This window comes from Dermacentor variabilis, chromosome 4 (assembly GCF_050947875.1).
Source record: "Dermacentor variabilis isolate Ectoservices chromosome 4, ASM5094787v1, whole genome shotgun sequence".
NCBI classification, from domain to species: domain Eukaryota; kingdom Metazoa; phylum Arthropoda; class Arachnida; order Ixodida; family Ixodidae; genus Dermacentor; species Dermacentor variabilis.
The window spans coordinates 68,197,929-68,222,316 of record NC_134571.1 but is presented as its reverse complement, the minus strand read 5'-3'; the positions used below and the strand labels follow the sequence as shown (position 1 = coordinate 68,222,316).

The 24,388-nt window shown below is 44.9% G+C and overlaps 2 protein-coding genes across 3 annotated transcripts in view; one reads left to right on the top strand and one right to left on the bottom strand.

The window, feature by feature from the left end:
- Window positions 1-5,475, bottom strand: part of LOC142579310 (uncharacterized) — a 30,900-nt gene extending 25,425 nt beyond the window's left edge. Inside the window, exons 1-5 of the mRNA XM_075689376.1 lie at window positions 5,370-5,475; window positions 4,779-4,835; window positions 4,375-4,467; window positions 3,060-3,368; window positions 473-934 (exon numbers count right to left, since the gene is read on the bottom strand). Of these exons, the coding sequence (XP_075545491.1) occupies window positions 473-934; window positions 3,060-3,368; window positions 4,375-4,467; window positions 4,779-4,835; window positions 5,370-5,438 (990 nt within the window). The 5' untranslated portion in view covers window positions 5,439-5,475. The remainder of the gene's footprint in view (window positions 1-472; window positions 935-3,059; window positions 3,369-4,374; window positions 4,468-4,778; window positions 4,836-5,369) is intronic.
- Window positions 5,476-5,693: 218 nt separating this feature from the next.
- On the top strand, window positions 5,694-23,564 carry LOC142577797 (uncharacterized). Of its 2 annotated transcripts, none has more exons than XM_075687245.1 (5): window positions 5,694-6,036; window positions 6,589-6,699; window positions 6,876-6,942; window positions 22,033-22,339; window positions 23,396-23,564. In XM_075687245.1, the coding sequence occupies exons 1-4, from the start codon at window positions 5,768-5,770 to the stop codon at window positions 22,288-22,290; spliced, it is 705 nt and encodes a 234-aa protein (XP_075543360.1). In that variant the 5' UTR covers window positions 5,694-5,767; the 3' UTR covers window positions 22,291-22,339; window positions 23,396-23,564. The 2 variants fall into 2 exon arrangements, with proteins under 2 accessions (XP_075543360.1, XP_075543359.1); XM_075687244.1 differs by having other exon boundaries at window positions 5,700-6,036; window positions 6,849-6,942.
- The last annotated feature ends 824 nt before the right edge of the window (window positions 23,565-24,388 follow it).

The window sequence follows — 24,388 nt, the reverse complement described above, 5'->3', positions numbered from 1 at the left end:
TACAGCTGGCAATGAAAGCTGATGCCGTGGTGCTGCAACACAGTCCGAGTGGAAGCCATCACTGAGAACAGCCAGCCACGTCTACGCTCGAATGTGGCAGCGACTGCTGCTGCGTTTGAGCAAGGTCCCCTAAGAGTTTGTTTGAGAGGTCCCCTAAGAGTTTGTACAGCTGGCAATGAAAGCTGATGCCGTGGTGCTGCAACGCAGTCCGAGTGGAAGCCATCACTGAGAACAGCCAGCCATGTCTACGCTCGAATGTGGCAGCGACTGCTGCTGCGTTTGAGCAAGGTCGCAAGCCAGCAAACAGACCCCCAGTACTTTGGAAGGGTGCAAGAACTCGCTTATACAGCTTCGCTGTCTTTGATTTATCTGTTGTTAGATTGGCCTACATCCGTGAAGCATTTCTTTCTTTAGTGTCTCTACAAAGTGCAAGCAAGAATGAGGCAGCTGCCAGCCAGGAAGGGCAGCCCACCTTTCGTAGAGCCTCAGGCATGAGCTGCTCCTTTTTGTGTGTGTGTTTGCTGCTCCTGCTGCTGCTGCTGTGGCCACCGCTGCCACCGCTCTCACCATTTTTTGAGCGAGATGATTTGGCTCCTTTGGAAGTGTGTTCGGCTCCCCCGGAAGAGTGTTCGGCTCCCCTGGAAGAGTGTTCGGTTCCCCTGGAAGAGTGTTCGGTTCCCCTGGAAGAGTGTTGCTTGGTTGCATCCTTCACAGGCTCAACTCTAGATGGCTGCTGCTTCTTGTTAGGGCTGATGGGCTGGGACTTTTTCTTGGGTTTGGGCAAGGTCACTGTATCGTTGAGGCCAAGACAAGCCTCAAAAGACGCGATCGAGCCATCTAGGCCCCCTTCACTGTGGCCAGCCTTCTTGAGGAGCTTCTTCATCTGTTTCTTGTCCACCTTTTCCTCCGGGCTCTTCTTTGGAGGTGGTTCGACCTGCGTGCAGTACACAAAGTAATGCATCAATGCCAGAGCAAACACAGTACACTAACATTAAAACGAATTCAAAGCGACCAAAAGGATCTGCTTGTCTTATCAGAAGTTTGTCTTAACAGAAGTCATCAAAGAAAAGAAATTAATCATTCTAGGTACAACAGAGTATTAGGAGTATAAAAATAAAAAGTCACCTGAATAAAAAGGATATTTATTGCACTTACATGATTGATTCAAAACATTGGTGCTTTTATTTGGGAGACAGTAACATTGTTTTGTGGCGCTTTGGAAGCCTGTGTGCTATCTCGAAACTCACATTTTACTTGCTAGCCCAAGGATTCCCAAAGGTGCCCTGAACCACTTCTTATCGAAGTGGACAGAGGCATTTAAAGTGAAAATTGGCTATTTCAGAAATACTTTGCCACAAGAAGTACTTCAATGCGTTCAGCAGAAGCAGAGTTATTGGCAATCAAACATCGCCTTCACTGGGCTCCGGTTCCTTCTTCAATGCCTTGCACTGCAAAGGCTATGGAGCACTGGGGCATGCCCACAATGCTCCGCCTTCTAAATGTCACCGTGGTGAAGTTAGATTTTATTCTGGACGTTAACACAGACACTATGACTTCCGTCTGTTGTGCCTACGATGCGCTAAACATAAGCCAAACGTGGTTGTCCTCAGCGAGCCGCAGTGCACTTAGCCAGTGGACTCGTGGAGGCACCCTATGGCGACCACGGTATCTATGCCATGTAGCCGAACGTAGCTTGATGTCCACTATCAGCCAATAGCAGCCATATAAGGGAATGATGAAATAGTGCGTCCAATGACGAAATCTCATGTGTCTAGAAGAGAGTGAGGACAGGGCCTTCTGTTGAAAAGAGAGCGTTTGAGAGAAAGGTGACTTCACAATCTGCTTGCGAGCTTCACGCACCGTGTACGACAGCAAAACTTGGCTGAGATGTCCGCAGCGGCGTATGTTATCCGCGGACTATGCTATTTCACCAAGCCCGAGGGGTGGTTCATCATCATCATCATCATCAGCCTGATGAGTGGTTCAGGGCCCCTTTAATTATCCTCACGTTGGAACAACATTCCAAAGTATCAGGGCATTACTAGATGCATCAAATGTGGGCACCATTTGTTCTTGTGGCTTCCCATCAGTGCCCTTGTCATAAATTTCTGCATAAAAAGACAATTTAAGGACCTTGTCGGAGATAAAATTTTCATGATGCTAGCCGTGCACATTTTCACATCATCGTTGACACTGTCGCAGTTTATGGTCAAAGAAACATGATTTGCTTTTGCTGGAGTGACAGGTCGCTCATAAGCATCCTGCTGAGCAGAGCAAGCATCAGTGATGACCACAAATGGACGGTTTGTGTTCAGTGGATATTTTTTCCATGGAGTCTATGGAAAAACAACCAAGCAATGAACATTGTTTGGCATATCTGAAGATTCATCTTGACAGGGTTTTTCTTAACAGGAGTCTATTGTAATGCTAAAGTAATGTGCCACTGTTGCACTACAAAGTAGAGTCTAATTACAATGAGCAACATTCCACAAGAAACAAAGTACATGTGATGTTCTTGTTCACAGTAATTCAGCTTGCATGAAAGGTAAACCACTGTTTACAAGCTCCCAGAGAAAAGCATAAACATATTTCAAAAGATATCTTCAGCATAGTGCAGATTAGCATTTCTATTTCATGCCTCTCTATACCATGATTTTATCACAGCAAAAATGCATAGTATGGAGTATTCATGTTGCTCAACAGCCATAAAAGATACATTTCTGTAAAGGACGTGCTTCGATTGTTACTACAGCACGGTCATCATACCGGAGCACGTTAAGGTGCACAAACATTACATGCCACTCATTCGAAATACACTTTGTGTTGTTGCTGCTTAACAGTAATTGACTTTCACTCAATAATTGTGGTCGACTATATAAGCACATCTGACAAGCTCCTTTTTTCTGCACCTAACGTACATAACTCGTGTGTCATGGTTATGGTTCCTTTCTTGCAATATATGTGACTTTGTCAGAGAGCAATGAAGATAACTTCTGATATCGACTGCGGTGCTGAAAGGCAAGCCTGTTCCTTTGCTTTACGTGGAGAGCACCTCATACCTTTGGTGGAGGTGGCGTTGCTGCCCGCTCTTCCCTGTGATGATGCCTTGATGAATTCTGATGATGGTGGTCATGGTGATGCTTGCTGTATTGATGGCTGTCCCCATTCTGTTTATGCCGAGAGTGCGCCGGAACATTTTCAATGGGGCTAGATGTCTCGACTTCAATAGAGTACAGCTTTGATGTCCTGCTAGCCTTTGGTGGCGGGCCATCTTGCTTGCTATCATGGTGCCTCTTTGATGGCACTGCCGGGGCTGGCTGCTGCTGCTGCTGCTGCTCAGCATATTCGGCCGTGCTGTCTGAGACTACCTGGAAGAAGGGAACAGGTCTTTGAGAACATTCCAAGCCAGCAGTATACAGGAAATCAACTTCGGCGAAACGTTATGTACTGCAAGTGCAGCTAAAGCACTGTAGAGAACACTTTGAAGGTGTGCAACATACAGGCACAAAGGAAACCTGCACATGCTGCAATCAATGCAAACAAGTGCAAAGCTTTTTTGTGCTGTAAAAGCATGGGGTCTGGCCTCTGCTAAAAATTGTTGAGTGGAAAGGCAAACTCGGAAGAACGTAAAATCTTGTTAAACAATGGGGTGCTTTAATGGGCCATTCAGAACACCTTAAAGAAAACAATTGCATTGATATAAACAAACTCAAGCATTATAATGTCAAGCAAGTGCTTACGACATTTTTCACAGGTTTCTTCAATGACGCGCCACATGCTGCTTTAGACCGTTGTACCTATTGGGCAAAAGCAAGGTATGACCATTTGCTTACCTCGACATAATTCAGAAGTAAGGATTCTCCCAATTAACTGTAAATGAGCTGTCCATTTACCAAAGACTTGCATTTGGCACAAAGCATTAACCAAGTAATCTTAAGCATCAGTGTCCCCAAAAGCAATGGCACAGAATTTAATTAAAAAATGAAAATTCATTTAGCCAATGCATCTGCTCTCAAATTGGTAGGCACAGTAGATGTTTTGCCATGTGACCACAACATTGACCACGAAAATTCCAAACTCAGCAGTCAAGTTGAACAGAAATCAAACTTTCACGTGACTTCACTGTGCTGTGCACAGTGAAGCTGTGCACAGCACACTGTGCGCTGTGCGCTGTGCAGTCGGCTGTGCACTGCATGCCTGTCGCTGTGCGCAGAAAAGTCATGTTCGACTGTTCTGACGTCCTAGTTAACTCAAGATAATAGCACGACAGATGCATATGCGCGTTTCCAAGCACACGACAACGCTTGGCGTGTTATTTTTAATCTCATTCAAGCAGGCTGCAACAACAAGTAAAAGAAAGTGTTCAATGTATACCTGTTTCCATGCACCGATGACAGCCCGGGCCAATTCTCCAATAACACCACTGCTTTTTTTCAAGTGGTTTACAGTTCGTCCAATGCCAGTTTCCTGTTCACAACGAAAAGTGAGAGCATAGAAATTACTAAGAAAATATGTGCATGCTCATGTGAAGAAGCTGCAAAGGCATCTCACGCCGACATTTATGCACGCAAAAGCACATGCGAACGAAACGGTGAATACACGATGCCCCGGAGCACATGAACGTACAGTTTACGAAGAAATAGTTCAAAAGAGTTTGCGAAGCGATCGTGTTGCGCGGTTCACTATGGATATGCACTCTCTTGTTCGGCAGGGTTCCCTCGTTCATGTTTATGACTGCACAAAATAAACATGAGAAAAATTTAACGTATTTCACTCACTTGTAATAACGTTAATGTCATGGGCACTTTTTGAAGTTTCCGAAGCGTTTCCAATACCTGCGCAAGAAAACAAAAGTTATTTTCCCCAGTATCCCCAGCACCACGTACAGCCACCAATCAAACAAACCGCGCATAACTTATTTGCCCCTAAGAGACCGCTCTTACACAAAGAGGTCAGGCGGGGAAAAGCCAGCTGCGCACATTTAGCGCAACGCAAATTCAACGCAACCCACAGCGCGCAGATTGTCTCACTTGTTTCCACGTCGTTGTATGACGCGATATTAAGCAGTACGGTTTCGCTTGAACCCGCCACCGACCGGCGGCACTGTGGCAGGCTTCGAGAGGCCGACTCCTTTGCTTTCGCTTTCTTTATTCTATTGTTCCCCCACTACTTGGAGCAATGTACAAGCAAGCCGATAGCTGACGTCTCTTGTTTATTACCGCTAGAACTGCGGCGAAGGCTGCCTGTTGCGGTCGCAGCTTAAACGTTTTTCCCCACAAAATTATGCAGTTGAAGCACACCTTAAGCAACGCCTAGAGGCTTAGAAAACACAGAGTAAGACAACCGGCACAAAATAAGCTGGAACTCGCCTTTTCATCGCTCTGATTTTTCTCTAGTCGTTTACCATAGTGCAAGATTCTTTCCTTCCAGTCGGCCATCTTGCCAGCTGATGGAAAGTCGGGAAAGTTGCCAGTGTTGCTAGCACTAACTACATATAGGGACAAACTTGACCCGAGAACGCCATTATTTCTGCCACGCCATTGGCCACGCGTACACGTGTCTTTCGTGATATATTTTTGTTTTTGTTGTTCCGAACTGCAGTTTCGTTTCCAAGTTATGCCTTGGCGGGAAACTTGAAATATTAAATACCTTTAAAGTCGCTTATGTTTTCCACAAGAGTGTGACGAAAAGGAAGAGATTTTATTTTGCCGGGAGGGACTTGAAAGACGTTTGTGTTGAATTAACGGCTCTCAAAGCAAGCTGACGTATGGGCGCAACGCACAGTGCTCTACATTTATATTTTGGGCATTTCATTGATTTCGAGACGACCGCTCTCGTATTTTCGCCTATAGCAACGGTAGCTAAGGTCGATGAATTCTCTTGGGAAACAATCAATGTGTGTCACGCGGTCGCGCACTGTCCAAGTAGCGTGCGACATACTGACCGTCATAACTGTGTAGCTCTTATTTGGCACAGTCGTTACTGGTTTCATGGCCGCTTTCTCTATGGTCTGAAAACCAGCTCTTCGGAAAGAACGTGAGCGCCTTCCTCTTCTTCTCGCATTTTTTAGCCCCTAAATGCAGTTGTTCACAAACGGGGTGTTTAAGAATTTCTCGACAAGGTATGTCTTTGTCTCAAGGTTACAGAGCTGCGAGAAGAGTGAACCAAAGACAGAATGTTGCCTGAAGAAGTCTTATCGCCACTTTGCGATCGACTGCCACCCAGAACTGAAAAAAAAAAGACAAGAAAGAGATAGAAAGAACAAAGAGGACAGTGTTAGACTCCAGGATGTTATCGAAACGGCAGTGTTTGTACAAAATCGCAGGAATTATTTCTAAATAGCTAAAGCTGGTGGAGCGAGCATTGGCGACGACAAATAGGATGTTACCGCGTGAATCCTGCTTTGGGCTCATCAGAATCATATTTTATTGAGTTGAAGATACAAAAGGAGGTCACAAAGCACAACGCTGAAAGAAGACCTCCCCGCAAAATAAATTCAAAAATAAAATAAAAGTGCGTGTGTGTGTGTGGGGGGGGGGAGGGCAGCATGAGATGATACATACTTTGCATGAATTATTCCCTCTTTAGGTTGACTACCTGCGAACCTGGATGCGAAGCACTACCTAGGCCATGTAATCAAGGCAATAAAACTTCCACGCAAAGCCACATGAAGCCGTATGCGATGGTTCTGCCTTCAACGTAAGTTTGCTTCCTCAACCTAATGGTTTTTTAACAGTTCATCCATCAATACAATGTTTTCTGCAACAGAGTTTTATGTGATAATGTAATGGAAATCGTTTGAGCAGTATAAGCACTGCACTGTCCCTTCCATAAACGTCTCTTTACAGTGCCTTGTTTGGGTCTTCATTCGGCAGCTTATTCCTCAAGACAATTGGGAGCAGCAATGCCAGCCTTTTGCTGATATTGGTGTTTGCCTTTGTGGTGAGTCCAAGTACGTTTTTGGCGTGGCTATTTTTAATTGATAACAGCACTATATATACACTGTTCCTGTGCTATAACGAAATAAGGTGGTATCAAAATGCTTTAGGACTGCTCTGTGTTAAAAAAATAATTTATTTGTGTGCATTCAAACACTTTCACTTTCGAAGTAATCCCCTAGCCCAGCAATACGGCGCTCCCAGCGTTCCTGCCACTTCGTAAGTATGTCCTGGAACTGGAAGTCTCTTTTTCGGAAGGATTCGATCTTGATCTGAGCTATCGTCTCGTGTAAAAATAGCACCTTTGAGCTGGGCTTTTTTTTTTTTTTGTTAATTTTGGGAAGGGAGCGAAATAAACGGGAGTCAAATCTGACGACTAGGGCGAATGTGGAAAACAAACCAGGTTGTTTCCGGCGAGAAACTCGTGTGTTCGGAGTGTTCTGCAACAGGGTGCATTATTGTCGTGCAGCGCCGAGCTCCTCCTGCGCCCCATGCCAGCACCTCCCAAACAGCAGACCTGCATGTGCACTCTGCTTTATGACACCAAGCTACTTGAATCAAAATTTCCATTGCCAAGCCCGGCATGACGAAAGCGGTGACGTCAAAATCACCGTGGCTTAGTCGGGAGCGTCTCCATTAGATTCTATGGCAGTCGGACAAGGCGACTGCAGGTCCTTTATTAAAGTTTGTCCAATCCAATCGGATGAGGTAGCATGACGTCACGGATCGAAGTGCACCGGCCTTGTGCTATCTAGGAGGCGTTGCCTATACTCCGTTTCATACATCGGCTGCAACGCTGTGGAGGCTAGAGATACGTTTATGTCTAGGATCCCGGGATTTCTTCGTGGCGTAACGCCGACAGGAAAATATCATCATCTATGGCTCATACCCCCAAATGCAATGGCTCGATACCCCCGTGAGGCAGAGGCTACAAGCACCCAGCAAAGTGAAGAGAACAGCGCATGCATTCTTTGGAATCACGCGTACAGCATAGAGAACAGCATAGGGTTCAAGACAGAACAAGCTCAAAACAAGCATCCGAACCACATAATTGATAAGTGCTCCTCCGCCTACATGCAATGCGAAGCACGTATAGCGCTCCCCGCATTCGGTTCCCGGTAAAGATTGCTGTTGGGCAAGCTGCCGCGGCGACGGCAGCTTGACTGTAGCATACGAAGCAGAGAGTGACGTAACTACACTTTCGCACGTAAAAGAAGAACTCGCCTAGCAATTGATTTGTGCTGTGACAGGGCTGTGTAAAGACCACGTATATTGAGGACTCCTGAAGAGCATACGAGGCGTGGCGAATTTCTTTTCTCTCTGGTCCACTCTTTGTAGATGCACGAAGTAGCGGCAAAAGCCAAGTCGCATGCCGTCGAAACGTCTTAGGCTAATAATTAGTTAAAGTACAATAGATGTCGCCGCGTGAATGATTTCAATCTACGTCGCAATGGGTAATCGTTATAGTTGTCGTTTACAGCTTCGCTGTCCAACCACCTTCACAGCGTAGATTGGAGACCATTTTTTGCGATGTCTGCGTTCGCGCTTAGAAATAGTTCGGTGTTTCTTGACCGATATTTGCGAAAATGTTCTTTATATAGGCTATCAGTTCTGAATGAAAAAGATTCAGCCCTTGAAAACAAACAAGCCATTTACTTATACGATTGCTAAACACGTTTCTTTTAAAAATAATTTTGATTTTCCTTGTTTTTCTTTTCGTGTTTATTATTAGCAGCCCATCGCGGCAGCTAATACTCAGCGTGCCACATGTGCATGCTCGCGGGAGCACATGACGCTGGCACGAAGCGAAGCATAGGAGGAACGCGAGGAGTGATACATTTTGGTGACCGAACTACTTGCGTAGCTTCCACAGCGTTGCACCAGGCATATGAAACGGAGTATACATTGAGTGGCCGCTCTCCGCGAACGACCTCCCTCAGACGCCCTAAAGTAGGGTAGTAAAGCTCGCTAATCATAGTCTAACCATTCGGGATGAATTCCTGATGCACAGTACAGAGTGAATGCGGAAAAAGACAATGAGCATTCACTTTGTCGAGCTGCGCACATGTCTAGCCTTTCGTCGGTTGTGAAACCGTAGGGCTTTTTCACTCCGACGACTATTGCTTTGTCTCAGGGTCGTACACGCGTGCACCTAAGCTTCGTCCTTGAAAGACAGGTCATTCGTCAGGTTTCGCAATCCCGCTTTTACTCCATTTCAAAAATTAAAATCCCAGCTCAAAGGTTGCATTTTTGACACGATTGCTTAGATCGAGTTCGAATCGACCCGTTCGTAAAAGAGACTTCCAGGATATACTCGGAAAGGGGAAGGAACGCCTGAGGGCGCCGTATTGCGGAGCAAGGGGATTACTTCGAAGGTGAAATTGTTTGAGTGCGTATAAATAAATTGCTTTCCTCAAAAAAGAGCCAGTCTTGAAACTTTTGGTAATACTAATGTATCGAACAATTTAAGATTGTGATTACCTTTACTTATGGTTCGTTTCAACGCAACTTTGCTCGTTTATTCTAGATAGCCGCAAATGCGATAAGCGACGCTTACTCCGCATGCTGCACGTCCCTCACCGTTGTTTAACCTAGCACCATGCATATAGAAGCTAGGCTGTCTTGCATACATTTAGACGTGATAGAGAAGCCCAGAGGTCTGACAAAATGGTGGCATTTTAATTGCGTTCGTGCTAGTATCACACTCATCCGGGTTGACATGAGACAGAAGAGCAGAGCCACAGAGAGGTCAAGCAGGTTGCGCTTCGTTTCCCACCCTGCAATGGGGAAGAGCAGAGTGAGGACATAAATAGGGAAGACGGGATTGTGTCAGAATGAAGTTACGAGGGCTTACACGAAAGCATTCACTGCTCCACGGTAGCTCAATCGAGCGGCCTTGACTGCACATTCAAAAGCATTCGCGCAAATAAGAACTGTAGCAGGGTTACCATTTTTTGTAAGGACGACGTTCGACGTCATGGTTGCTTTATCTTCCCTAAGTCTTCAACCGAAAGACAGTGGTATACAAAAATGATCGATATACTCATCGTAAAAGGAAAGCGAGTTGCGCGAGGCACTTTTTGTCTAGCCGGTTAGAAGGGAAAAAAATGTAAGCGAACATTTATTTTGTGAACGCTACAACCAGCTAAGCGATGCAATATTTGTTATTTGCTTGCAAAGAGGTAGAAGAAGAAGAAGCAGTGCAAGTTGAATAAGTTCGTAAATTTCGCTCCTGTCACTTCTCTATAGTGTAATGTGACGAGCAGCCAAGCAATCGAAGTCGCCACGTTGCGTCCAATGGTGATTACGGTTTGTGGGCACGTTGTAACTATATATGTGCTTGTATGGGCCTGGGCGCTGAGCTGTGCAAGAGTCCGCCATACTGAAACCTATTGTTGCGCAGAGAAGCCATCTCTCGTGATTGCAATATATCCTAGGCAGCGGTCAACTCTGCGATGATGATACAGACCGCCACTCAGCCAATAAGCAGTGCCGCGTGCATTACTCTGATATACGTTTCAAAAATGCACGACATACACATAGCATAATACATATGGCGGGGAGAATTCCCAGTAGACAATTGTAGTAGTCAAATAAGCCTCGATTTATACTGTATTAAAATGCAGTCAAACTACGATTTAACGACCCTGATTTATGTTCGATTTAACTAAGTGCTTTCGACTTCCCGGGACATTTTTGCTGAAAACCTCGAAGCAACGAAGTGAATTCAGTGTCACCCTCTACGTGATGAAGCTTTTGGGGTAATATGACTTAAATATAGGACATATATGGGTACGCCGGTTTTCAGTTCAGGTAAGGCACACCACTGAATTATCAAACATGTTTGCCCCTCCCGTACGCAAAGGACATATGCGCAAAGGACAAAATGCATGTACAACCATACGCCCCTGATTCGCAAGAGGACAATGGCATCGTCTGTGGCGATATATGTGCCGTACAAACGAAAGACGGAAATAGAGATATCCACTGCGTATATATCTCCAGGCACACCCAAGTGTGATATCGAGAAGTTCATGACCACTCACTTTCCATGGGTTAGCCGTGATGACACTACACCTGTGACCATCGCTGGAGACTTCAATGTGGGCATTTCAAAAATGCGAGGACGCTTAAGTTTCGCCTTTAAGAGTGGAACGCGATAGCATTCAAACATAGCATTAAAACCTTCCCGGCGCGTTGATTGCTATTGAAGACCATAGAGTTTCCTACAAAAATTTTTGAAGCTAGGAAACTATGTTGAAGACCACGCACAATTTCGTACTGGCATAATCGACACCATCGTTTCGGGCTTCACATGTCTATGACTACATCACTTGCTGCCTTCTTTGTTTTATTTGTCTTGAAACTTTTTTTACCCCACTCCTCTCTGTAACAGCTTATGGTCTTGAGGGTATAATAAATTAAATGAAATGAAAAGATCCCTGACAGCTTCTCACGCTTCCCGGCAACTGCAGCTTATGTAACCGTAATTTTTACCAGGAAACGCTGGCTGCGAACGCTATGCACGAAGGCGAGCGGGCTCTCTGGCAAAAACGCGGCCTCTTGCGTGGGCCACAGATGCTCGGAGGCGAGCGCCATCTGGATGGTGTAGTTGGAAGGAACCGAGCGCAGCGCGCCGCTTTATGAATGGCAGAAACGCTGGAAAATGGGTTTATGTTTGAGTTTCCGCTTAACATAATTATGTTTTCTGTTATATTAAAATTACAATCCGACGCTGTCATGTCTGTAGGTTGCATTTAGGTTGTACGTTGCGATTTTTGTATGCATCTTACTTTGAGAAACTCACTTAGTTCAGTAACTTCTCTGCGCCACGGGGAGGGCCTGCCTGGTTGGGCTTCGGAATGAGTTTTAGCTATAAGACATCCGACGCAAGGCGCCGACGACGACGCCAGGCGTTATGCGACCCGGGGCCCTCAATGCGGCAAAAGCCAAGTGACCTATCACGTGGCATTCTACCAGTTTACGCGGTTCGTGGTCTTCTTCTTAGTACTGAAATTCAGCATACTCTTTCGATAGGTTATTTTTTCTAACTTATAATGCGTATATAAGCTTTCGTTTGTAGTGAGAAAAGTGGCGCTGCCTTCGTTTTCTGTGAATTGGATTGTCTCGTCTATCGACTGAATAATGACGCCGGGGCCCATGCAGCCAGCCATGACGTAGGCGTGTACACTTGGGGGAAAACTCGGCATAAATGTAATAAAGGTCTGTACAACAACGCAAACTTATTATACGAGCTTTTCTTTTCGCAAGTGGTTGAAATTTTCAAAATATAGGTGGTTAACCACAGTTGCATTCACTACTGTGAGAGCAGTAGTGCGCCGACAGCGGGGAGCAGACTCTCGCTTCACCGCGTCACCAAAACTTGAGTTGACGTGGCCTCCAGCACTGTAGGCTGAAGGGGGTTGAAGTATACGGCGAGAGGGCCGCGTATGCACACAGCCACGCGCAGCCGTGGCCCGGCTGTATATAGAGCAGTAGACGCGTCTACTTCGCGCGCGTGATGACGGCGCGCATCAAGCATTCTCCCCTCACCCTCGCACGCTTTCCCTCGCACCCACTGAATACGGCGCACAGGAAGCGATCTTATCGCACTTGGACTTTATGCAGACCATCACGGCGATGGCGAAAATTCTCCTGGAATGTCCATATATAGCGCAGAGTGGTATACAGACTAGAGCGCACTAGCTCAGGTCGAACTCTCTATCTTTCCTGTCAATAAATTCCATCTATTCTCCTATCGTAATAGAAAGAAAAGAAAGCGACCTTGAGAGTGTACACATTTTTCCATGTTCCTAAGTTTTCCTTTGTACCAAGCTGGCGTGATTCATACTTTGGCGTGAAATGGCGTATCTGGCGTGAAATGGCATATTAGCGTAGCATAAACGTTCAAAGAAGCGCATGAGCTACATCAACGGCTGCGCGCTAGTTCGTTAGCGCACATACGCATCGAAGTTTGGTTTAGTTCATGGGATCGTGAATTCAAGCGGTTACGAAAAACCGCCGCTTATTCCAGTTCGCCGTCAAGTATATGGAAAATGGCGCTTGTGAACTGGTATCTTGAGAGCTCGTACACTTCTACGTTGTCGCAGAAACCATCAGTTCGCTCGAGTGCTGGCTCGACCCCCCCCCCCCCCCCCCCATATTCCCCTTGTATACCCATCGAAAACCTGACCGCTTTGCCGTTGTTCTTAGCCCTTTGTCGACATTTGAGAACCCGAAGAACCTTTTAATGCACACATGACAGAATCCGGCTTCTCGCACGGCTGTTGATGACATCGAAAGCGGCCGACCACACTGAAATGCGCGTAGCACGCTGTGGAGAAGTTTCATTAGTAACATGGTGCCTCCGATGCTGACACTGCCGCCGCGTTCTGCCGCGAGGCCTTCAGTGCTGCACGCTCTCTTAGTAAATTATAGTACAACATGGTGTAGTCATTAGAACATTGTTGCAAACGTTCATGAAGCTATCAAATGAGTAACGAATCTCTCTATATAACAATAAGAAAAGTAAGATAAAATGAATGTAATGATGAGAGGTAGAACGCACGTTAAAAGTAAAAAGCGTCGCTTATAAACTCGAAAGCGCCTAGCGACTGTTTTACGCTCACTACCAAAATAAAAATAAAGTTGTTCGTAAACAAGGAACATACTTCTAAAGACGTTTACATTATACACTTAACGTGTAAGCAGCGCCTGCCAATCACCGGAAAAGCGCGTACAGACCACCTCTGATCAAGCGCTGTTCTGTTAAACCCCTGCAATATATTACCATAATATAATATTCAAACAACTCCCAGCTTTTGGACGAGATAATAATAATAATAATAATAATAATAATAATAATCATAATAATAATAATAATAATAATAATAATAATAATAATAATAAATCTCTACAAAGGGTAACCCCAGCTGTCGTGTTTCGGCGGGATGCCTATACGATAGAATAGATAGAATAGGATTGAACAGAATAGAATATCTTTATTTTCCAACAACATTTGGGGGTCCTCCATGCGATAATCTATACGATATAGTTTGAGTGTGTCTGAAGGCCCTTTAATGCAGTGCAACAGCTTTTCATTACATAATATGTAATAAGGTTGATAACAATTGTTATAGTGTGATTAATCACACTATTTGCAAATACATAATCACAGAAATAATAAACCCCAGTTACATCAGTATCGTAGAATATGAAACACAAATTCCCGTGTAGTACGCACAATCTTCGTAATAGTGCAAGAACAAGGAACAAACGGACACACATTAAAAAACACATAACACGATATGTTTTCTTTTCCTGACCACATAAGAGATAATGTCATGGCTATGCCTGTTCATGAAATGAAGTATGAAACAAATTGAAATATGAAATATAAAATACCGATTGCATAGTAGTGCTCACAATATTCACATTACTGCGAAACCAACAAGGAGACAGTGCGTACGCACATATAGATTAGGTTACTTGTTTCGCTCGTAAAAAGATAGCCGGTGGGCTCTCTTTCTCTGCCGTTGGGCAGAGAGAGAGAGAGAAAAGGGGAACGAAAGAAAGAGAGGTTAGCAAGTGTACGTACCTGCTGGCTACCCTGTGCTGGGAAAAGGGCTAAAGAGAATAAACGGAGAACGAAGGGGAAAAAAATAAAGTGAGAAAATTCCACACAATAACGCTGTGCTACGTGCCAGAGCTTTCAAAGTGGGTCCCACAATTCCCAAGCCCCTAAGAACTTGAACAGAGAGCCCTTGAGGCCTTGAGTGCCGGTGGGCTGGGGTCCCTCTTGGAAGGGTTCAGTCGTTTGAAGGAAATAACATTTACCACTCCCGATGGAGCTAATATGTAGACGGGGGCGAAATGCGAAAACATCCGTGTACTTAGGTTTAGGTGAACGTTAAAGACCCTGGTGGTCTAAATTATTCCGCCGTCCCTCACTATGGCTTGCCTCATAGTCAAATCGTGGTTTTGGTAAGTAAAACTCCAGAATTTAATTTCTTGTTTAACTATTAGGTACACAGTCCGGGCCTAGGCTTAGGTCTCCTGACCCAGCAGGTTCTTGATGTACTGCAACGGAAGGGCCGCCATACTTTATTCGAACGTTCGGATAAGAGAGTGGCCTGTACTCCTCCTGAACGCCGGAACGCTTGTTCGGTGGCAGTTTATGTGCTTTTGAAAGTGAAAAGTGCTGTGGCACTCCCACAAGGTCTGTTTATTAGAGGGATGGGCTTTGCAATGTTTACAAGTGAGAGAGCCTAGGTACCTGTTAATACAATGTGTGGTGTCAGCTAACCGCGTGTTCGCGAACTTTACGGTGCCGTTCATGCTTTCGCTGTGATATTCATAACTAGAGCAGTGAACGAGAGTGGATTATCTATGCCGCGCATTCCACTAGCAGATACGAAGCTCACACAGATAATAGGGAGTTTTAGATTAGGGGGCCCCAGCGCTTGCCCCCCCCCCCCCCTTAATATATTGAGGAACCCGTGAGGGCGCGCATTTTTCGCCATAACTCGCTGTAGGTGGCACCCCATGTCCTGCTTGAAATAGCAGGCACTATTGTGGCAATTCTCGACCAAGCCCCTTCAGCGTACGTCACGGTGTAAGAATAGCAACACCGTGGCCAACGTAAGAAAAAAGAAAAGAGCGGAACATTAATTTGGGTTGGCAATCTACAGTGCTGGAATGCCAAAAACGTCAACAGTGATACCGTTGCGGGCTAGAAGTATCCGTGCTACAGCTCCCGTGACATCGTGAAATTTCGACAGCGTCAGTAGCTCGTAGTTATTTGAATTCTTCGAATCGATTATACTTAAACAAAGAAAAGTAGAGGTTCAACTTAGTGAGCGTTGTGAACTTTTTCTGCACAAAAACCGCACAGGCAAACCGAAAGTACACATTGAAATTTGTGACATGATATTAATCAACGTACTGGCGCTGCGGTTCAGGAGTGAAATTCGAAATGCTGGACAACGCCCTCCAGTTTATTCGCTAGTAACAAATGTTCTTACGCCAAATAAATCAGAATTGATACTTGAAAAGTACTTCACCAAACTAAACTAACTTACAGCGTTGCACTCTAATTTACAAAGCTTGTCTGCGAAGCGTAGGTGTTAGGGGAGGAGATAAAAAAAATCAAGCTAATGGAAGTATAGGGGGTTTAACGCCCAAAAGCCACGCACAGGCACTGTGCACGAATGTGAAAGTGCAGTGGCCCAGCGCATCGCTTTTCTAGCGCATCCCATGCATGGTAATGCGCAAGGAAGGCACCAAGAGCGCGCGTGTAAACGCCGAGGAGGAGAAGACAAGTGCGACACACGCATGTACAAGAAGAGGGCCATCCTATGAAGGCTTTTGCGCCACCTCAGTCGCTTCAGAATAACGCAAGCTATGCATGCATGTACAGCCACGCCTGAGTGCCAACGTTGTGTCCATCGTTACGGACGAATGTTTCGACGGAACGGGCTTTAGAAAAGGTAGCACGTGTCATCCCTGGCTACGTATCGAAAGTTGTCGGGAGGCAACGACTTTGCCAATGTTGCAGGTGTTCTTGCAGGTCTTTCGAGGTTGATGACCCTACTTACTAATTGGTGTTCTACTTGGCTTCACTGTTTTCTTATGTTTACCTAGCTGTTTGCAACCAGACATACGGATTTGCGGCTTCAACAAGAATAAAAATAACACTGGAATACATCGATCCGCTGGCTAAATTGAAAACTGAAGAAATTTATATGTTTATATTACTCCCTATAATACTAAACGAAACGAAATAGCCATTGCCACCATTTCGAGCGTCCTATACATTTGTACGCATTTCAATAAGGCTATTCGCTTAAAATTGTGACTCAGAGGACTTGCGACAATTACGTCATGTCTGTTTTGCGCGAAGGGTTGCTGGCGTACATGCGCACGCTCCTTCAGCTATACACTCTAAGAACAGTTTACACCCTTTGGCTTGCCCCTTCTGCCACACAAAAATAATCGTCATCTATCTTGATGCGTTTCCTTTCTTTATCGCTGCGAGCCCAGAACTTTCCAGCAACGAATGGCACGCGCGTTATCCTGCAGCATAGAATAGTTTACACCCTTTGGAGTGCCCCTTCTGATAACGCGCGTGCCGTTCGTCACTGGAAAGTTCCGGGCTTGCAGCGATAAAGAAAAGAAACGCATCAAGGCAGATGACGATTATTCTTGTGTGGCAGAAGGGGCAAGCCAAAGGGTGTAAACTGTTCTTAGAGTGTACATGTTGGTGAGCCTGCACTAGCAAAGTGCTGATCAAGCACGCCTGCTGCGGCGCGTTTGGCCCGAAATTTCGTCGCAGATCCGTGTATCTTTTCGCGTCTTTTTACTGTTATTTTTCTTTATATTCCTTTTTTTCCTGTTCTCTTTTTTACGTAAGTATACACTTTGCACACAAGAACTTTAGCCAAGATGACAGATACCAGTGCGAACACTGCGCACAACTTTTTGTTATTTATTTATTTATCACAATACCCACAGCGCCCGTAGGCATTACAGCGGGGCGGGGGGGGGGGAGAGAAGGAAACAAAGAACCAATAAATAAAGCAGGCAAAACAAAACATATACCCGGAATGCTTTCATACTCGCACATACACACAAAAACATTATCTTACTTCAGTTGGCGTATAGAGTTTGAAAATACATCATTTGATAGAATCATTGCGACATCGGGTGGTAGCTTGTTCCATTGGCTTATGGTTCTGGGGAAAAATGACATTTTAAACGCTTCAGTTTTGCAGGCTATTTCTTTAACCTTATTTTCATGGTCCAGCCGTTGAGAAACGTAGTCAGGCTTGGAAAAATATTTCCCGGGATTTATACCTGTTCGAGAGTGGAATATGTTATGAAAGAGTTTCTGAGATATTTCTTGCGTTGCTGCAGTGGCTCCCAACTGAGGCTTTCTTTTGCTCTTGAAACACTGAAATTCCTAGTGTAATGTGAATAAACAAAACGAACGGCTATGCTTTGAATTCTTTCTAAACTGTTCACGTCACGTGCCGTCTACGGATCCCACACTGCACACGCATAATCCAGAACAGATCGGGCATTTGATTTGTACAATGATACCTTTGTCTCCAGTGGCAACTTTTTTGCGTTTCTGCGCAGGAAACCTAGAATGCGGCATGCTTTAGTTGTGATATGATCAATGTGACGGCTCCAAGAAAGAACAGGTGTGAAATAAACGCCGGGATGTTTGTGCTCCTGAACCGATATTATCATGGTTGAAATTAAAGAGTAACAGAAGTCATGAGGGGTTCTTTTCCTCGAGAAACGCACATGAACGTTTTTTTTTCATGTTAATGTGCATGTGCCACTTCTTAATTGCACCACTCATTTACCTTGTACAGGTCGTTTTGTAAAACATTGCAGTCATGGGTAGTATGAATTAATACTCCTGTACAAAACACAATCATCGGCAAATAGCCTGATTTGCGATGAAATACCGGAGCAAATATCATTTATATAGATAAGAAATAAAAGAGGTCCTATGACTGATCCTTGGGGCACTCCAGAGGACACATCAACTTCACGGGATGTATTGCCATTAAGCACAACTTTTTGTTTTCTTAAATTTAGGTATTCTTTTATGCAGTTAACAACCGTACTGATTATATTATATATTTCTAATTTTTCTATAAGTAAAGAGTGAGGGACAAGATCGAACGCCTTCTTAAAATCTAAAAACAAACAGTCAACAGAAAAACCCTTATCCATAGCTCCTGCTAAATCATGCGTCAGCTCAAGCAACAGTGTTGTACAGGAAAATCCACTGCGAAATCCATGCTGCTGGGGGCTGAGCAAAGAGTGCATGTTCATGTGGCTCATAACATTACTGTAAAACACATGCTCAAGTATCTTACATGCAACGCTAGTGAGCGAGATAGGCCGGTATTTCCAAACACTACTTCGTGGTCCACCTTTATGCACAGGGACGACATTAGCAAGTTTCCAGTCATCTGGTAAAGATATCTCTAGTAAAGATTTAGTAAAGATTACGCACAGATATTTGGACACCTCCCGTGGGCACAAAGACAGCAGTGCTGGTGACAAAGCATCAGGCCCAGTTGCTTTAGACGCATTCAATGTTCTGAGAGCTGCCTCTATTCCTCGTTGGTCGATCACGATATCATCCATGGGCTCACCCACCACTTGGGTGGATCGCGCCACAGTGTTTTGAGTGTCAACACGAGCAGCATACACAGAACTGAAAAACGAGATAAAGCACTCGGCTTTTTCAATGTCGTTATGGATGGTAGCACCGTCGCTATCAAGAGCAGGTATTGATAATACATCTTTACTGTTCATTTTAAAGAATTGCCACAGTTCTTTCGGTCTTTTCTGTATACGCAGGTGGGACGTGCTAAAGTATTTATCTTTGGCTGTCTGCGTAGCTACCTTCATCTCTTCAGTTTTGTTTTTGAGTTTATCTTTAAGCTTCAACGAAGGGTTTTTCTTATAAGCAGCGTAAACGTGAGCTCTCTGTCTGTCCTTGCATTTCACGTGTCGAGAACACCACGGCTTACTTTTGCTGCGCCGCGCAGTCATAACCCATGATGGGACATATCTTTCACGCATCTCGAGCAACTTGTTCTTAAATACTTCCCATAATTCTTCCATATTCATGAATTCAGCCTGTGTCTCAGGCTGAATCATGAACTTGTTATCGCAAGTACAACAATGAACAATTACGCGCTGCGCCACGCCCATATTTTTTCTTTATAGTACAGAACTACAGTCAAACGGTCCCCATCAAACGACCTGAATGTTCTCAATGAATGCTCGTGCTAATGACACCAAGTGGAGATGCTGTTACTTACCAACCGTGCGCTGAAGTGCTGAATGACAAGTTTTCTCAGCCTTTTCACCGGACTCACATGTTACTCTTCCCGAAATAAGACCTAACAACTATGTACTCTCGGACGGATCCCGCAGTATTTAATTTTAGCGACATTAAAGCAACTATAAACAAGTTGGAATCAGTTGGTGCAGTACAAGGCTAATTGGAGATCGCAGGGAGAGGCCTTCGTCTTGCAGTGGACATAAAGATAGGCTGCTGCTGCTGCTGCTGCTGCTGCTGCTGATGATGATGATGATCAAATAAATTAGAACTAATATCGTCATGTAGATTCAGTTAACACTAAGTTCTCACGCAGTACTAATCAGTTTTGCTCCATCTTACTGACATCTTTTCTAATAGATAATCCCAATTCATAAATCTGTTGAGACCTATAATCCTTCTAATTATGGGCACGTCTCCTTGACATCAGTTCGATGTAAATTCATGAAGCATTTTATTTACTCCCAGGTTATAAGTTACCTCGAATCTAACAACTTCTTTGCTCCCAGCCAACACGGTTCTCGCAAAGTGTTCTCCTGCAACACCCAGCTCCTTTGTTTTATTAGCGATTGGCATTCCAGTCTAGACACACGATTTATATATGACTGTATATTTCTTGATATTGCTATAGCGTTTGACAAAGTAGGCCACGCGTTACTGCTATCTAAACTAAGTACACGAAATATTGACCCTAATGCGTTAAATGGGATAAAGGCCTTCCTAACGTCCCGAGTGAAATTCGCAAATGGTAATAAAATTAACTCATCCTTTACACTGGTTAAATCCGGCGTCCCACAGGTGTCAGTACTTGGACTTCTTTTATTTCCTGATTTGCATTAATGACCTGACTATAACGTCTCATCTAAGCTTTGTCTTTTCGCAGGTGACTGCGTAATATAACGAAAAATTACTGATGACTCTGACGTGTTCTACCTTCAGGATGACTTATACACATTGCTTAACTGGTCTCGTAAATGGCAAATTGAACTTTACGTTAAAAATGCAAATCAATGCGAATCTCCCATGGGAATGAAGCTTGTCCTACCTGATTACTTGATAACCTTCTTTTAGAGGACGTAAGAAGCTATACAAATACATCGGCACCCATATATCCCATAACCTGCCCTGGAAGCAATGCATCGATCTTATAACGTTAAAATCTAATCGCACACAAGGGTACCTTCGCAGTAACTTCACGCTTCATAGCACTTATACTTTTGTTAAGCACAACAAATGTTCGTCCCTCGTCATGCCAAACCGCCTTCAAAGCGTTCAGAATCGTTCCGTGCTATTTATATTAACTACTCACAATCGCACTGCACGCGAACCACAAATGAAGGCCGCATTTAAACCTAGCTTTTCTCTCAACCCACACGAAACAATCAAGATTATATTTATTCCATAAGATATGCTGCCAAAACGCAGCGTTTCGGCTAGCATGTATTAGCCCTATTCACCTCCTCCAGTCGAGATCACGTGCACAAAGTGCACGTACGTGCCGCACTCTGACACACAGACACACTCGCAGTCATTTCTACCGAGAACATGTAACGACTGCAGCTGTCTGCCAGCATCAATAGTCAGTACAAGCAAGTAATCCCGCTTAAAACTGCTTTAACCGACCACAACTACAATATTTGGGCCATCTGGTTGTGCAAGCTATGCAAGTCTGTTAGAGCCGCCCTTCAACACATGTTGTGGGGATGTGAAGTATACCAACATGAAATGGCAGTCTCCCCGGAAAATCTACGGGCGCGGTGGTCGGCCGTGCTGCTCAGCTCAGAACTCCAAGACCAACTTTGGGCCGTCCAGCTAGCCACGGAGACCGCACGGGAGCAGCAGCTCCCAGTGGCCATCTAGGCGGCCCCAGGCCCGGGCCTCCCAATCGCCGGATTCTAAATAAAGTTATCACATCACATTTTGTTGAATGACGCATTCTGTGACTTTTATTATCCTTGTAATATTGATTCTTCGAAATAATCTACGAATATAGTTACCGTTATTTACTTGCATTTTGCAGAAATGTTGCTCATGAAATGTAGTTAGTGAGCTGACATTGTTTCTTATCTTGTATTCACACACACACACACACACACACACACACACACACACACACATATATATATATATATATATATATATATATATATATATATATATATATATATCGCACTCCAGCAATACCGAGTCATTCTAACGTATACTTGGGTCTATGCCTCGCAGATCACGTATTCCATCGGCTACCTGTTCATGCGGCGGCCTGAGTTGCGCGACTGCGACAGGGCGTCGTGCTCAGCCGGCGGTGAGCAGCGTGCCAAGGAGACGAGCGGCAGCGCGGACGGCGCCAAGAGCACTGCCGGTGGCCGGCAAGACGAGACCACGCCGCTACTCGAGGGCTCCGGAGACGAAGAAGAGGAGGAGGAGGAGGAAGAAGAACCCTCGTCTTCGGAGTCGGCAGCCAACGAGAAAGAAGCCGACTGACATTCTACTTCCAGCTGGATCTTCGTGCTTATGTGTTCAGAAAATGGAGGTAAAAATATGAAATTTTGTTACATGAACACTGAACACATAAGCAAAGTCTGCCCCACTCTTGGCCAATCCCCGCGAGTGGGTAAGCGCCAAACTCATCAAGGACATCATCCTCATAATCTTCTTCTTCGTGCTGTGCCTTGCAATGTCTCTTGGAGATGTTCGTGAATTTGTATATTGATCTTGCACGCTAACCATTATTGCTGTGCCGCGGCTGTTACGTACAGCTCGATACAGCTGACAGGAGTAAACGCCTGCACTCTTCCAGCCATTGTGTCGCGCGGGAAGACTGATAACATAAGTTTTCTGTGAAAACAGTAGAGGTATTAGACATAACTCTGGCGTTGCGATCTTTCCGTTAATATATATGTTGATTTGTTTAATCTTACAGCTTGTGGCCACAGAAATTCTTGTTGTATAATTACATAGCTTTATCTTTCTAAATTTTCAAGCAATCATAACTTTCTAAGCACACGAAGGCAATGTCTCTTAGCACACGCATAATCGTTACTTGTTGAGTTTAAAACGCAATATTTCGTTAATCATGATCAATTTAATTACCAAGCCACAACACCGTTTGAAGTCAGTTAGACAAAGCCGCGAGTATACCACCCATCGTTTCCATGCTAACTGAACCTCCATGCTCCCTCTAGACATTTTTGAAGAAAACTCTATCGAAAACCCATACGCTTCGACGAGGGACAAGCTGAGCGTTATATTTTCTGCACAGAATCATTTCCGATGGGAGGGTAGGATTTCCTACACAGGATGCCATAGAGCCCGCAGGTGTTTTGCGATGGGAAAAGTGGTAGGTAGGCAAATTGCTTGCTCTTATTCTGACTATTCGTTTGACGGGACCGCCCACACAAGGACGCGAACTGTGAGGGCTGAATAGAAATAACATCTCCAGTCGGACCTTCGCTATGAGAGACATAAGGTGTATAGTCCTGGCAGCGTATTAATTTCTGCTACCTGGCGCCCATTGATGTACACCTAAACCTAAGTGTATGATCATCGTTTCTCTTTTTTTTTTCCTTTTGGATTTTTTTTCCCACAGGCAACCTGCGCTTGTACAAGAGGCTCCATCGTGGGGCTGCGTTCAGCGCCATCGGACGCCAAGCTCTCCATCTGTTCGCAACCGTCAGCAGGACTTCTTGCGGGGCATAATGTCATCCTTCACCGAAAATCACCTTCAGTAATTCGCGCGAAATATTCAATAAACATTACAGACAGCAATAAGACGGCACTGAGGTAGCCGTACCTGTCAACTTGCTTGAACTTTTTTTTTTAAACATCCGTACTTAAATAGCCGGCACACTGCTGCTTATGTAGTATGATAGCTCAGTCTCTTAAGTTCAGCTACAATTTCCAGGAGATCTAATTCCTATTTCTTGCCTGCTGCCCGTGTATTCTATTACTTTTGTCAGATGATTGACCTCCCCGTGATTTATTGATGAGAAAGCATCAAATGGCTCATTGAGCGCGAAAGCCGGCGCCTGTAAACGGCACCTACAGTTCCATTGGCTGCGACGTCATGTCACGTCACGTCAGAGCGGGTGGGTGCACCTGCTGCCGTGCCAGGTGTTGGGTCAGGGGAGAGAGGATCGCCGCGAAGCCACATCACCCTACCACCGACTAGGCACCTGCAACCGACTTGGCCTTCCGGCTTCAACGGTGGAGGACCTGCTATGGAGTTTGCTGGCTCGGCTGAACTTGCCACGCTTTTTAGCCGGACTCAACAGCCACCAGCTTACACACACACGTGTCACGGACATGCTGATGCTTGCATCCTGACCCTCTCTCACCTCCCTAGTCACTCCCTAGTCACTGAGCCGTGCCCCCACATGGAAGGCTGAAACCAGTGACTCTTCTCCTTCCATTACAATCACTATATATCGCTCTCGGAAACCGGTGTTATGCACGCGTTCCTTGGCCGGGCAAGTTCTCGCCTGCATCCTAACTTCGCCTCGTTAATCGCTATACAGCCAGTTATAGCGTACGAAAAAAACATATATTCGAAACGAAGAACGCTGGCGGTAATGAATTTCGA

Bases quoted from the DNA above. Each gene is read 5' to 3' on its own strand.
- LOC142577797 (XM_075687244.1), top strand. From the start codon at position 5,768: ATGGGCGCAACGCACAGTGCTCTACATTTATATTTTGGGCATTTCATT. The intron at 6,037-6,588 runs GTGAGCGCCTTC...TTCCCTCTTTAG, and splicing joins ACCAGCTCTTCGGAAAGAAC to GTTGACTACCTGCGAACCTG. The intron at 6,943-22,032 runs GTGAGTCCAAGT...TATGCCTCGCAG, and splicing joins TATTGGTGTTTGCCTTTGTG to ATCACGTATTCCATCGGCTA.